The sequence below is a fragment of the Bufo bufo genome, chromosome 7 (assembly GCF_905171765.1).
Source record: "Bufo bufo chromosome 7, aBufBuf1.1, whole genome shotgun sequence".
Lineage (NCBI taxonomy): Eukaryota > Metazoa > Chordata > Amphibia > Anura > Bufonidae > Bufo > Bufo bufo.
The window spans coordinates 27,492,153-27,506,164 of NC_053395.1; the positions used below are offsets into that span (position 1 = coordinate 27,492,153).

Consider the following 14,012-nt stretch of genomic DNA (forward strand, 5'->3'; position numbering starts at 1 on the left):
ACACACAGTGGTCAAGAAGGGCAATCCTGGAGAGAGAGATGACAATCCCTGGAACCAGGAAAAGCATCAACAATGGGCAAGCTCCATGCTGACGTTTTCCAGTAAGTGGGATAGATGGACTGACGAGGTGCTTCATAATGATCCTCGTCTGTCCTCTCCAGAACGTTCAGCACTCACCCTCTGCTCACTGTAAAAGCTGCGTTTATGACTCATGGCGAAATATTATAAGGCAAATGATCATCTTATAAACTAAAATTAGTTATCAAGTGGCGGTAAAAGCAGGACCTCAGGGGGGATCCAAAACGGCAAAGGAAGGCGCTGAATGTTGATGAGGACCATTTTCCCGTACATCATACGCAGCATGCATATTTAATACGCGGCACACGTGTCATATAGTAAAACTGTATTATATGTGATCATGCACTGTGCTGTCCGTGCAACATAAAGGGAAGGTATTGATGCAGTGACATCTAGTGGTCATCGGCGGTACTGGACTCCCCCAGATATAGTTCCACCTCATAGAGACTATACAGGTAAGGATCTGTTCATACCAGCATCATGGCTTCCATTATTACAGTAACTATGGATGGATCTCATTGATCTATAAAGGGTGCACCAGCAGCACTAAGTTGCACTGTCTAGGCTTCTTTAAAACCAGCTCTACTTACAGGCTATGACATGAATTTTTTTAATTTATTTTTTATGTTACCTTCAGATAAAAAAAAGTTGCACCAAGTTTCAGTCTTCAATCATTTTCAGACCCTTTGGTATACAGTTTACAACCTGCTGCTAACTTTCAGTCTTTTCTTATGTGGTCATGTTCTCCCAGTAATACATGCTGGATGTCCGGTCTGTGTGACCAGGATGCTTTTGTCTTCACTAGCTCTCATTCGTGGAGTGAATCTTCCTTCTATAGCTCATAAGGGATCTCCCCTTCCTTTCTACAAGTCACTGATGGAGTATGTGATTCCTCCTCCCTCTCCCTGTATAGTCTGCTGTGGGTGCTCTGCTTTCTCTCTACACTTGTACACAGCCTACGCGATTCGCCCCCACCCCCCTTCCTGCAAACTGCCTTGTGTGTGCTCTGTCCTCTCTGGATCCTCTCTCCTTCTCCACACTTGGATTTGTCTCCTCCCCCTACCTGCTGCTATCTCTCATACTGAAAGAAAGAAAGAAAGGAGAGAGCAGAGAGCTGTAACAGACAGGAGCAGAGCTATGACAGATTTAGGTCACATTCAGCAGTACCAGCAGCTAGGTGAAGGACTTATACACATTCAGCAGCACCAGCAGCTAGGTGAAGGACTTATACACATTCAGCAGTACCAGCAGCTAGGTGAAGGACATACACATTCAGCAGCACCAGCAGCTAGGCGAAGGACTTATACACATTCAGCAGCACCAGCCGCTAGGTGAAGGACTTATACACATTCAGCAGCTAGGTGAAGGACTTATACACATTCAGCCGCTAGGTGAAGGACTTATACACATTCAGCAGCTAGGTGAAGGACTTATACACATTCAGCAGCATCAGCAGCTAGGTGAAGGACTTATACACATTCAGCAGCACCAGCAGCTAGGTGAAGGACATACACATTCAGCAGCTAGGTGAAGGACTTATACACATTCAGCAGCACCAGCAGCTAGGTGAAGGACTTATACACATTCAGCAGCACCAGCAGCTAGATGAAGGACTTATACACATTCAGCAGCACCAGCCGCTATGTGAAGGACTTATACACATTCAGCAGCACCAGCAGCTAGGTGAAGGACTTACACACATTCAGCAGCACCAGCAGCTAGGTGAAGGACTTATACACATTCAGCAGCACCAGCAGCTAGGTGAAGGACTTACACACATTCAGCAGCACCAGCAGCTAGGTGAAGGACTTATACACATTCAGCAGCACCAGCAGCTAGGTGAAGGACTTATACACATTCAGCATCACCAGCAGCTAGGTGAAGGACTTATACACATTCAGCAGCACCAGCAGCTAGGTGAAGGACTTATACACATTCAGCAGCACCAGCAGCTAGGTGAAGGACATATACACATTCAGCAGCACCAGCAGCTAGGTGAAGGACATACACATTCAGCAGCTAGGTGAAGGACTTATACACATTCAGCAGCATCAGCAGCTAGGTGAAGGACTTATACACATTCAGCAGCACCAGCAGCTAGGTGAAGGACATATACACATTCAGCAGCACCAGCAGCTAGGTGAAGGACATACACATTCAGCAGCTAGGTGAAGGACTTATACACATTCAGCAGCATCAGCAGCTAGGTGAAGGACATATACACATTCAGCAGCACCAGCAGCTAGGTGAAGGACATACACATTCAGCAGCATCAGCAGCTAGGTGAAGGACTTATACACATTCAGCAGCACCAGCAGCTAGGTGAAGGACATACACATTCAGCAGCACCAGCAGCTAGGTGAAGGACATACACATTCAGCAGCATCAGCAGCTAGGTGAAGGACTTACACACACTCAGAAACAAAAGGGTAGGATTTTTTAGGAAGATTATTTAGAAAACTGCTTAGTTTTGCATTCAGGAAGCAAATTAACAATACATGAAAAATGTTAGGGCAAAGGTGTCCATAGCCTTTAAGAAGAAATTAGGAACATTTCTAAATGTGTCATAATCATGACTTGAAGGGGTTGTCCAGGAGTTCTGATACTGGAAGCTAGAAGGTAACAGCTGGTCAGTGGTGGCGTGGGGTGTTGGAGCCTCGCCAATCTGATATTGATGGCCTATCCTGAGGGCAGGCTATCAATATCAAAATCCTGGACAACCCCTTTAGGCCACATGCACACGGCCGTTCCGTGCACTGGGGACTGTAATTGCGGTCCCCAATGCACGGGCAACATCTGTGCAGCGGGCCGGACCCATTCAACTTGAATGGGTCCGTGGTCTGTCCGCACCGCAAAAAAATATGACATGTCATATTTATTTGCGGTGTGGAACAACAGAAAGAAACACCACGGAAGCACTCCGTAGTGCTTCCGGTGTTTCGTTCAGTATCTCCGGAATTGCGGACCCATTCAAGTGAATGGGTCCGCAGCCGGTGGCCGTGGATTGCCGACCCGCCGTTTGCGGGCCACAATACGGCCATGGCCGCCCAACGGCCGTGTGCATGAGGCTTTAATCGAAGGAAATATTTGTGGACTATGTAGCAGATTCACATACCATACATTGCGTTTCGAACAGAACTGGTGCCATATTGGGCTCTCCAGAGGAACTGGTCTTGAGCTTTACACACTTTTGGATCTTCTGGGCCCAGGAGGTCTAGAAGTTTGAGAATTGCATTGATCCTCTGGAGACACAACACAAGGGCCGGGGCTGAGGTCAGGTAGTCACAGTGGGCTTGGCACAGATCCTTGTCCTGTGGAGATATTAACAGCTACATGGTAAAGTATCTGTGAAGTGCATTTCTGGTAATTACTAGCTTGGGAAAAAAAAGGTCTGTTTTTCACACAAACAGTGCCTCCCTCGTCCAGGGGCTGTGCCTGGTATTGCAGCTTGATTTCATTCACATGAACACCAGACATAAGCCATACACAGGAGTGGCATAAAGCAGATCCATGTGTGGTACAACCCCTTCAATGCATACATGCCTGTTTTTTTTTCTCTTATCACAGCACCACTCTTGCCTATGGGCTGTGTCTGGTACTGCAGCAGTCACATGAATGTGACTGAGCTGCAATACCAGACACAGGCTATGGACAAGGGTGGGAAAAATGCAGATAACCCCCACTTTTAGGAGGAAGCCAACCCTCAAGTCAGGAGCGTAACTTGGAGCTTCAGGGCTCCAATGCAAAATCTGTAGCAGGACCCCCACCTACCCCATGTGCCATTTATAATACTCCCAAGTTTTCTTATGTGGTAGAGGGGTCCCCTGAAGATCCAGGGCCTGGGTGTGACTGCTACCTCTACACCCCCTACAGCTAGACCCCTGCCTCATGCTATACCATCTATACCATCTTCCATAGGAATCCCTGTCCCAGCAAGAGTGACACCCCTCAGAAGACCATAAAGTTGCAAGCTGCTAGTATCAGCTTTAAAGGGGATCCGCCTGAAATAAAGAAGTGGTAAGTACTTACCTGACAGATCCCATGCAGCTGCTCCGGTTCTCCTGGCTGGGCTCTACTTACCTGGCTGCAGCAGTGACGCCATAATGACAACGTGTGAACGCTGCAGCCGATCACTGGCACCAGCGGTAAACCCAACAAGACTGGCTGCAGTGGTCACATGTTGTCATTATGTTGTCACCGCTGCAGCCAGGTAAGTAGAGCCCAGCGAGGAGAACCGGAGCAGCTGTATGGGATCTGTCAGGTAAGTACTTACCACTTCTTTATTTCAGGCGGATCCCCAAGGTTGTCCCCCGTTTCCACCACACATATTCCTCAACTCATATGACACATGGCAGTGCATGGGGCAAGGTCTACGGCAAAATGGACGCCTCACCTCTCTCGCCTCGGTGGGGATGACCTGTAATGCATCTTCTGTGCTCAGTGTCACCAACTTCATTCCCACCAAGACAAACCTCTGCAGCTCAATCTTGCGCAGGATCCTCCCCAGGTTACTGCTCCAGGATCCCGGTTTAAGGAGAAGAACTGTGTACAACAGAGGAGGACCTGGGAAAAAGAGCGAGGACAAAACAGCTTCTAACAAGATCTAATGCTGCCATGATTATGTAGCCTGAAGTAATGAGGCCACTGAGACCCAAGAGGCCAAACAGAGTGAAATCCTGTGGCAGGATCCGTCCATGTGCTGACAGCCTTAATTCCAATCTGATATTCGGCCAATTGCCCACCAGTCATGTCGTGTCCTCAAACCTGGAGCTCATGTTACCAGTGGAGGAGCCGCTCCAGAAGGTCTAAGATAAGCGGCCATTGTTCAGGGGAGATCGGCAATAAACCCAGAAATGAGTCACAACCTCCTTTCATCGGGTCTTCGCGATCCCCTCCTATTTTTGGCTGAGAAGGTGCGCGGCTAAGGCTACTTTCACACTGGCGTTTCTGGGTCCGCTTGTGAGATCCGTTTCAAGGCTCTCACCAGCGGCCCAAAACGGATCAGTTCAGCCCCAATGCATTCTGAATGGATAAGGATGTGCCTGTATTCCGCTCTGGAGGCTGCCTGCAGCGTTTTGATGTCCGCCTGACGATACGGAGCCAAACGGATCCGTCCTGACTTACAATGTAAGTCAGTGGGGACGGATCCGTTTTCACTGACACAATATGGTGCAATTGAAAACGGATCCGTCCCCCCATTGACTTTCAATGTAAGTCAGGACGGATCCGTTTTGACTTAGACTTTTTTTTGAAAGAATAATGCAAACGGATCCGTTCTGAACAGATTCAAGCGTTTGCGTTATCGGTGCGGATCCGTCTGTGCAGATACAAGACGGATCCACACCGAACGCAGGTGTGAAAGGAGCCTAACCTGAAGAAGAGGTGGTATCAGGCCTGGTCTCCATGGAGGTGTCCAAGTCCAGCACCACTTCTACATAAGGGAAAGATCATGGAGCTGGGATTCTGTGGCCTGCCGTGGCTGATAACAGGGAACATTACATCTACATTCAAACATATGTCCCTCTAATTATCTATTTTTTTGCACATTCAACAACCTTTGAGATCACATTCATTCCCCAGACCGTTGGAATTCCTTATTTCCGTCACAGTAAATGACATGAGGTACTTACCCGACAGCATGTACGCGAATATGGACTCCGTCTGCGTCCTGTGCTCTCCCCCTCCTGGCAGAAGGACACAAAATGCTATTTTGGTAGGGGACACACATTGGTAGTAGTGCAGTCTATAGTCCTATGATAATCAGCTATCATCGATGGGGGGAAATGCTAGTACGTGCTCAATGCCTCTGCAGGAACATGGAATATGAGGCGTCACACTTACATCAATGGACTGCTTGTGTAATGCATGACAGTGCTGAATGCTCCAGAGTCAAAGACCCTCCATGTGGATGCTGCTCTCTCTGAACAGGAGACCCCCCCCCCCCTCTATTAACCCAATAGGTGTTATGCCATGTTACATGACAATCTCTTTCTATCAAAGCTAGAACCAGCCCTGTACCTCACATGGATACGGAGATCTCCCCATTCATTGCTCCAATTGCTCTGCTAGATTTATTTTAAGCTGGCAGCTCAGGGAGCGTGTCCTTTCTGCTGCAGCTCTCCTCATATCACAGCTCAGAGTGGGGGGAGGGCGGTGTCCTTTCTGCTGCAGCTCTCTTCATATCACAGCTCGGAGGGGGGGGGTCCTTTCTGCTGCAGCTCTCTTCATATCACAGCTCAGAGTGGGGCGGGGGGGGGGGGGGGCGGGGGGGGGGGGGGGGGGCATTCTGCTGTAGCTCTCTCCCTGTAACTGCTACAACTTCTAACAGAAGATATGGCTGGTGGCAGTTGAAGATTTAAACTGAGCGCGTGCGACCACCGCAGTGAGGTGGACAAGAAATAAGGAACAGAATACTGTAGGTGGTGCTGTACAGTTACATTTTATGGAATAGCTCAATGGCTTTAGCAATTTTTTTTATCACATGGAATTACAAAAGTATTCAGATCCAGGTGGTAGTTTGAAATATGCAGAATATTTTTTTTGTGGCAAAACCCCTTTAATGAAAGCCATATATCATATTCTGGGTTAATAGAGGAAGGGGGGGGGGGGGGGGGGGGGGGGTCCTCCGTTCAGGATGCTCATCTCCTGGCCAGAGTGGAGAGCTGTTATAAAGAGTGACTCTCGCTCTGGAGGACCTGTCCTGTCCGGCATTACACAGACAACCCACTGTTTCGAATGGACAATGCGTAATGCCCGATTTCCCCTGTGGTGGCGCTGCAGAGAAATTGCACACTTACTGCCTCAGACATGCCTGGAGATCGCTGGATGTCTCAGGAGGAAAACACTGTGTGATCAGCATTTTGTTGTTGGACACTTATAACAAGTAGAGATTGTCTAAAAAAAAGAGAACCCCTTTAAAGGTGCTGTCCACCCCAGGGACCAGACCATCGAAGGGTATAAAACTTACCTGATCCCCGCCACTTGGTTCCGGTTCCTTTACTCCCTCACTGCTGGAGATCTTGGCTCTCCCAAGATCTGATTTGACGCAGGTCACGTGGCTGCTGCAGCTAGCAACTGGCTGCAGTGGTGAGATCCTCCATGCATCACTTGACCTAGTGACATGACGTATGGGAGACACGTCACTGCTGCAGTCAGTCATTGGCTGCCTTGGCCATGTGACCACCGTCAAACCAGATGTTGATTAGGGGAGCTGCAGTGGCCATGAAGTGAAGGAGCTGGGACTCAGAGGTGGGGATCAGGTAAGTATAATTCCCTCTGCAGGTCCTACCATGCCGGAGGGTCTGCCTGAAAGGCCCCCAGAGGTGAACCACCCTTGTAATGTAGACCACCATACAGTACAAGGTGAGTGGAGCAGTAAAGGCCAAGGTCTCAGGTAGAGAATGGTTTCACCACAGACACACGTACCTTCTGACCTGCTTTGAATCCTGGGAGGAGCAATATATTTCAAAACTGGTCGTCTTTGGGAATCTAAGGAGTAGAACATTACCATAAGGACACATCACCTATACAGCATGCCTGCTAATGGATGCCCCATGAACTTCTTAGAGGGGTTGTCCACCCCCTAAGGACAACCCCTGTCCTTTCTGTGTGATAATGGCTGGTAACGGTGAATAACAGATGTCATGAAAGCTGAATTAATCCCCTCTAGCTAGATGGTCAGTATGGAGACCCCTCACAACTATTGGGGAACCCAAGGAAAGGGAAATCAGCTGGAAGAAAGAGGGGAGGTGACATGTTGCTTACCAGAAACCAGGTCCTTATCTGTGAAAAAGTGGACAGCCTGACGAAAAGCAACTTCAGGAGTGGCAGACATGATGACCTGGGCTTGTCGCTTCCCAGTCACTGGCACAAGCTCTTTGATGGTGTCTGCTAGGGTGGAGAAGGCTTGGACATGGCGTAGGGCACACACGAGAGCCTGGTCAGAGGCTAGCTGGTCCACGCTCTGCTGCCAGAGATGTTCTCCTACCTCATATGGGGTGATTGCAGTAGCCTGGGCCCAACTCAGGGAAGGCATCCACTTCAGACCCAGGAGCTCAAAACCTTGAAATCCAGTTCCTACTGGGGAAAGAAAAAAAAAATCATATTTGACCCACAAAATTCAGAAACAACTAATTTCATAATACAGTACGTTGGAGAAGGTCAACCACAGAATAACAGTAAGGGGATCACGTTCTGTGGTGCCTGCAGGTGCCACTAGGGGGAGCTCACTGCATACAGCTCTCATTAGCCCATGTCCTGGATTAGAAAAACATGGCTGCTTTCTTCCATTTACAATGGTACACCTGTCCACAGGTTCTTTACTATACCGGAGCTCAATCTCATTCAGACATGGCCCATGGAGCAGAGTGGTGCTGTTTCTAAAAGAAAGCAGCCATGTTTGCAAATCCTCAACAGCCCCTTTAAAGCTGCCCCTATTGGTGAAAGACGTTTATAATTCTCTACGTTTCAGTGGAGATTTCTGGAAAGTAACCAAAGGGTGGAAAGGGGGTGAAGAGACAAGAAGTCCTGGGCTTGGCCTCTTGGGGTGTGATGGCATGAGTAGGGGACCCCATTCTGTTTGTCATATGGAGCCCCTTTTAATCTATGTACAAAAGTGTGTCAGCAATTATACTCCTAGTATCATCTATTACCCCCAACAGTAGGGGTGGCCAAAAATGGATTAAACATGTTGAAATCCAACTGCCCGATCCTTATCTTGACAACATCTGCCATAGGGGTAGAGTCGCGATATCCCCATATACATACATTGTTGGGTTTGGCCGATATTCATCTAATGTCTAGACAGCTTAGTGGGGCTGTCCAGGATTTTAATATTGATCCTCAGGATAGTCTAGAACCTTCAGAATCACAGGTGCATATCCATGAAGCAAGCATAATTACAAAAAACTAGATGGCTGCACACCGTTATATATACAAACAATAGAGCTAAGAAATGGGGGTCATTCTAGATAAAAGTGGTACAATACCGACTATAAATGAGTAATGGAAGCTCTTAGCGCACATACGTGTCGGGCCCATCTTCCAGGCGTCAAGGTGGCTTCCGCAGATGGGCCCGACACGTATGTGCGCTAAGAGCTTCCATTACTCATTTATAGTCGGTATTGTACCACTTTTATCTAGAATGACCCCCATTTCTTAGCTCTTTTGTTTGTATATATAACAGTGTGCAGCCATCTTGTTTTTTGTGATCCTCAGGCAGGGCCGGTGCAAGGATTTTTGCCGCCCTAGGCAAGATAAAAATTGCCGCCCCCCCCCCCCCTCCCTTATCAGATGATCTGTGGATGACGCACTGTTATGGGGAGGATCTGTGGATGACGCACTGTTATGGGGGGATCTGTGGATGACGCACTGTTATGGGGGGGATCTGTGGATGACGCATTGTTATGGGGGGATCTGTGGATGACGCACTGTTATGGGGGGGATCTGTGGATGACGCACTGTTATGGGGGGGATCTGTGGATGACGCACTGTTATGGGGAGGATCTGTGGATGACGCACTGTTATGGGGAGGATCTGTGGATGACTCACTGTTATGGGGGGGATCTGTGGATGACTCACTGTTATGGGGGGGATCTGTGGATGACTCACTGTTATGGGGGAAGGGGATCTGTGGATGACACTTATGTCATCCACAGATCCCCATAAGTGTCATCTACAGATCCCCCATCAGATGCATCAGTGTGGAGGGAGGAGGCGGAGACACTCATGGTGGGGCCCGGTGCAGTGATTCTACTCTAATACACTGGGTCCCGCCGCAGCTGTTAAGTCCATTCAATCCGAATGGGTCCACAATTACTGTACTGTACTTACTGTAGTACCTTATGTATAGCATTAAGACGGCGCAGACTGGCAGCTCCCTCCTCATGCGCCGCCTGCCTGCTTATCTCACTTTATGAATGAACAGGCAGACGGGCAGGCGGCGCATGAGGAGCGAGCTGCTGGTCTGCGCCATTATACTGCTATACATAAGGTACTACAGTAAGTACAGTACAGTAATTGCGGACCCATTCGGATTGAATGTACTTAACAGCTGCGGGGCCTGGTGTATTAGAGTAGAGTCACTGCACCGGGCCCCGCCATGAGTTTCCCCACCTCCTCCCTCCACACTGATACTTCGCTGGCCGCGCTGTGCAGCATAGCGGTCAGCGAAGTATCCCCAATCCGCTTTATAAGACGCACGGCCATTTTCCCCCCACTTTTGGGGGGAAAAGTGCGTCTTATAAGGCAAAAAATACAGTAAATAATAAACATATTGCATTGTCTACTGACTACTTACCAGTCCAGGACAATAAGATGAGCTGGTCTCTGGCTGCAGTCTGGCTCTTGGTCGGGCTCTGGGGACTGGAGACAAACACGGTACGTACACCATTCAGGAATGTCGCCCTGGCTGGGGTCCTGGGGAAGAAGAAAGCAGCTGCACCTGCAGGCTGCACTCCAATCCAGGCAGGTAGGAGGCTAGGAGCCCACTTCTAGTTCTGTCCCAGAAGGCACAGGCACTGCACTGCCGCACTGGGGGTCGGGGGAGGCAAATTGCTGGTGGTGGGCCACTGTGGCTCTGGCTGGCTGCTGGGCTGCTGAGTGTGCGGCCTTGCCGCCTTCTCTTCTTCCTCCTTCGCTCCACCCCTCATTAGCTCCAAAGTCAGCAGAGCTCCGCCTTCAATGGGGCTGAGCTGCACCTAGACCATGTGATCGATGAACGTGGCATCACATGGCATAGGGAAAGCTGTGAGAAGGACGCGGCTACTTCGAACAGCTGATTGGCGGGGGTCCCGGGTGTTGGACCCGCACCGATCAGATACCAGAGGATAGGTCATCAGTTAATAAATCCTGAAAATCCCTTTAATAAACAAATGCAATGATTGGCGGCTGACAATAAAAACATGGAGAACCCGCTGGAAGTCACAGACCCGCCCACACCACAGGAAGCCTAAATTCTGTACTTTGGCTGCAAAGCATCATGGTCCAGTTTGAAAGGGCGATTAAAAAGGCATTTGGTAGCAGTTTATCCTTTTTTCCCCCATTAACGTACGTCCAGTCTACACGTTTGTCGGATCCATTTAATTTTTAAAGAATCTTTTCCCTTAAAAAAAAAAGTACTAAACATAAATGATTCATTTGTCCCCTACCGTCAAGCTGAAGAAACCTCTATACCGCCAGTTTTGTGAGGAAGGGTCCGGATTCTGTAGGTGACCACCCTGTGTCTCTATGAGACCTCTTGGATCGGGCTCGTAAAGCCCCGTTCCAGGAGACGCCCCGTGATCCCCTTCTCCCTCCTCAGGGCGAGCGACATTTGCAGCAGGGAGCTCGGTCCTTACCAGACGACACCAATGGGGAAGCCCTTGGATTCCTATTTATGGAGATACCCAAAAATAGAGGACTGTCAAATTTGGAGGAGCTGATGGCGAAGCCTCAGGCAGTATGTGCCCATTAAGGAGGGCGAGCCAGGGGAGATGGAAGGTGACGTGCACGGTGGAGGCCGAGGATTCTGTAATGAGGAGAACTGCAGGAAAATCCTTTACACCCGCTGTTCTAGGCCGAGGGGAAAGCACAAATATATGTGCACCTCTGATGTCAGCGTGGAAATGCCAGCAGTCCAAGCTTAAAGGGACAGAATCGCCTTAATGCTGGAGCTTATTACATATAACGAAGTGTAATCAGAACAAAGTATTCATTCAGTTCTATTCTTCAGTCATGTTACATTCATTTAATGTTAAGGATTCTTTGTTTATATTTATTGACTAGCAGAAGGACGCGGCTTCGCTCGGGTATATTTCATCTATTTCATGTCATGTTTCTGTGTGTCGTTAAAAGATATCGACAGTATCCCCCATAACAGTGACCTCTACAGTACTCGCCCCTTTAACAGTGAACTCTGCAGTCCCCCACCCCTTAACACTGACCCCCCCACTTCAAAATAGGACCTCCACAGCAACCCATCTCCTTAACTTTGACCCTCACAGCAGCCCGCCCCTTTAACAGTGAGTTTCACAGCACCCCGCTGCCTTAACAGTGACCTCGCAATACCCTACTGCCTGAACAGTGACCTCCACAGTGTCCGCCCCTTTAACAGTGACCTCCACAGCGCCCTGCCCCTTTAATGCTAGGGCTACACAACGACATGTGTTGCGTGTCATTTTGTCTCAACAATTTTTATAATGATAGGATATGGTGTTGCACTGCGACACGACAGTTGCAACAAATCCATCCAAGATGGATTTTTCTTGCGACTGTCGCGTCTCAGTCGCAGCATGTCACATGTCGCAGTGCAACACCATAGCCTATCATTATAAAAATTGTCGCGAGACACATGTAGCAGTGTAGTTGTGCCCTATGTGTCGTGCGACATATTGTCATCGTGTAGCCCTAGCCTAAAGCTGACCTACAGCAGTGAAGAAAAATGGCTGGGTTGTTATGGAAACCTGGAGTAAAACTGTGTGTATGTGTAGACTAAGAGCCTGCGAGCTTCTATTGGCAGATAAGGGACATGTGTATTTGCAGGTGGGATATGAAGAGAAAGACTTGCAGGCTTGTATTGGCTAATGCAGGTCATTTTTGGGGAATATCTCAGGAACGGTACATCATAGAGAAGGTCTAAAACCTTCCTGGACACCTAATGTACCTGTATTCCAAATTTGGTGAAGATCAGTCAAGTCGTTTGGTCGCGCATAAAGAACAGACAGACAGAAACGAATTGTGTACCGGCATGTTACCTCCACAGTATTCTATCCCAGATAGCAAGTGATATTGTACCGAGTTTAGTAGAAATAGTTCGAAGAGTTTTTGAGTTACAGAACAATATGTGTGCAGCAAAAACAGTTGGATCATACAAACTCCATGCAGCTGCTGTGTAGGGGAGTATGACCCCCCCACAAGATTTCTTTCCAGGTAGCAAGGGATGTGTATACCAAGTTTCGTTGAAATCGATGGTTGCGTTTTTGAGTGATCGCGGAACATACATACATACATATACACACACACACATACATATATATATATATATACGTCCTTCTTTATATATATAGAAGAAGAAGAAGATATCACCTTCCTGTCCCAGATAACCCCACCCCTTACTCAGTGACATCACCTTCCTTTCCCAGATAACTCCACCTCTTACTCAGCAACATCTCCTTCCTGTCCCAGATAACTTCACATCTAACTCAATGACATCACCTTGCTGTCTTAGACAACTCCCCCTCTTACTCAGTGACATCACCTTCCTGTCTCAGATAACTCCTCCTCTTACTCAGTGACATCACCTTCCTTTCCCAGATAACTCCACCTCTTACTTAGTGACATCACCTTCCTGTCTCAGATAACTCCTCCTCTTACTCAGTGACATCACCTTTCTTTCCCAGATAACTCCACCTCTTACTTAGTGACATCAGCTTCCTGTCCCAAATAATGCCACCCCCTTACTGAGAGACATAATCTTCTTGTTCCAGATAACATTGCCGTGACTCACTGAAATCACCTTCCTTTCTCATATAACTCCACCCCTTACTCAGTGACATCACCATCCTTCCCCACATAACGCTCCCCCTTCCTGAGTGACATCACCTTGTTGACCCACAAAACTCCACCCCTCACTCTGCAGACACATCCTGAGCCTTCACTGTAGACTGTATGACATGATTTTTTTTAATGTTATTTGTCCACTAGATGGCAGCACATGCGGAAACAGCCATTTTTCATAGTTTCATAGTATAGTTTTCATATAGTTTCATGAAAAGACAAACGTAATATACACACAAAGCGCCTTCATCACGTGATGAAAAATTATGTCGCTTTATAATATAAAATTTGCCTTTCATTTCATAGTTTTCAAGATGCCTGCTTCCCGTCAGTGAACGGAAATTAGCGCAAGACTCGTATCTAACGAAACCTACGTGATTGGCAGGGATCTTCAGGCAGAC

General features: G+C 48.1%; 1 protein-coding gene across 2 annotated transcripts in view; it reads right to left on the reverse strand.

Annotated features, from left to right (window-relative positions):
* The window catches only part of LOC121008957, a 66,732-nt gene that overhangs the window by 16,632 nt on the left and 36,088 nt on the right, over positions 1-14,012 (reverse strand). For both annotated transcript variants that reach the window (XM_040441792.1, XM_040441793.1), the window contains exons 21-25: positions 7,843-8,157; positions 7,504-7,566; positions 5,709-5,762; positions 4,472-4,641; positions 3,194-3,389 (exon numbers count right to left, since the gene is read on the reverse strand). In XM_040441792.1, coding sequence (XP_040297726.1) covers positions 3,194-3,389; positions 4,472-4,641; positions 5,709-5,762; positions 7,504-7,566; positions 7,843-8,157 — 798 coding nt within the window. The remainder of the gene's footprint in view (positions 1-3,193; positions 3,390-4,471; positions 4,642-5,708; positions 5,763-7,503; positions 7,567-7,842; positions 8,158-14,012) is intronic.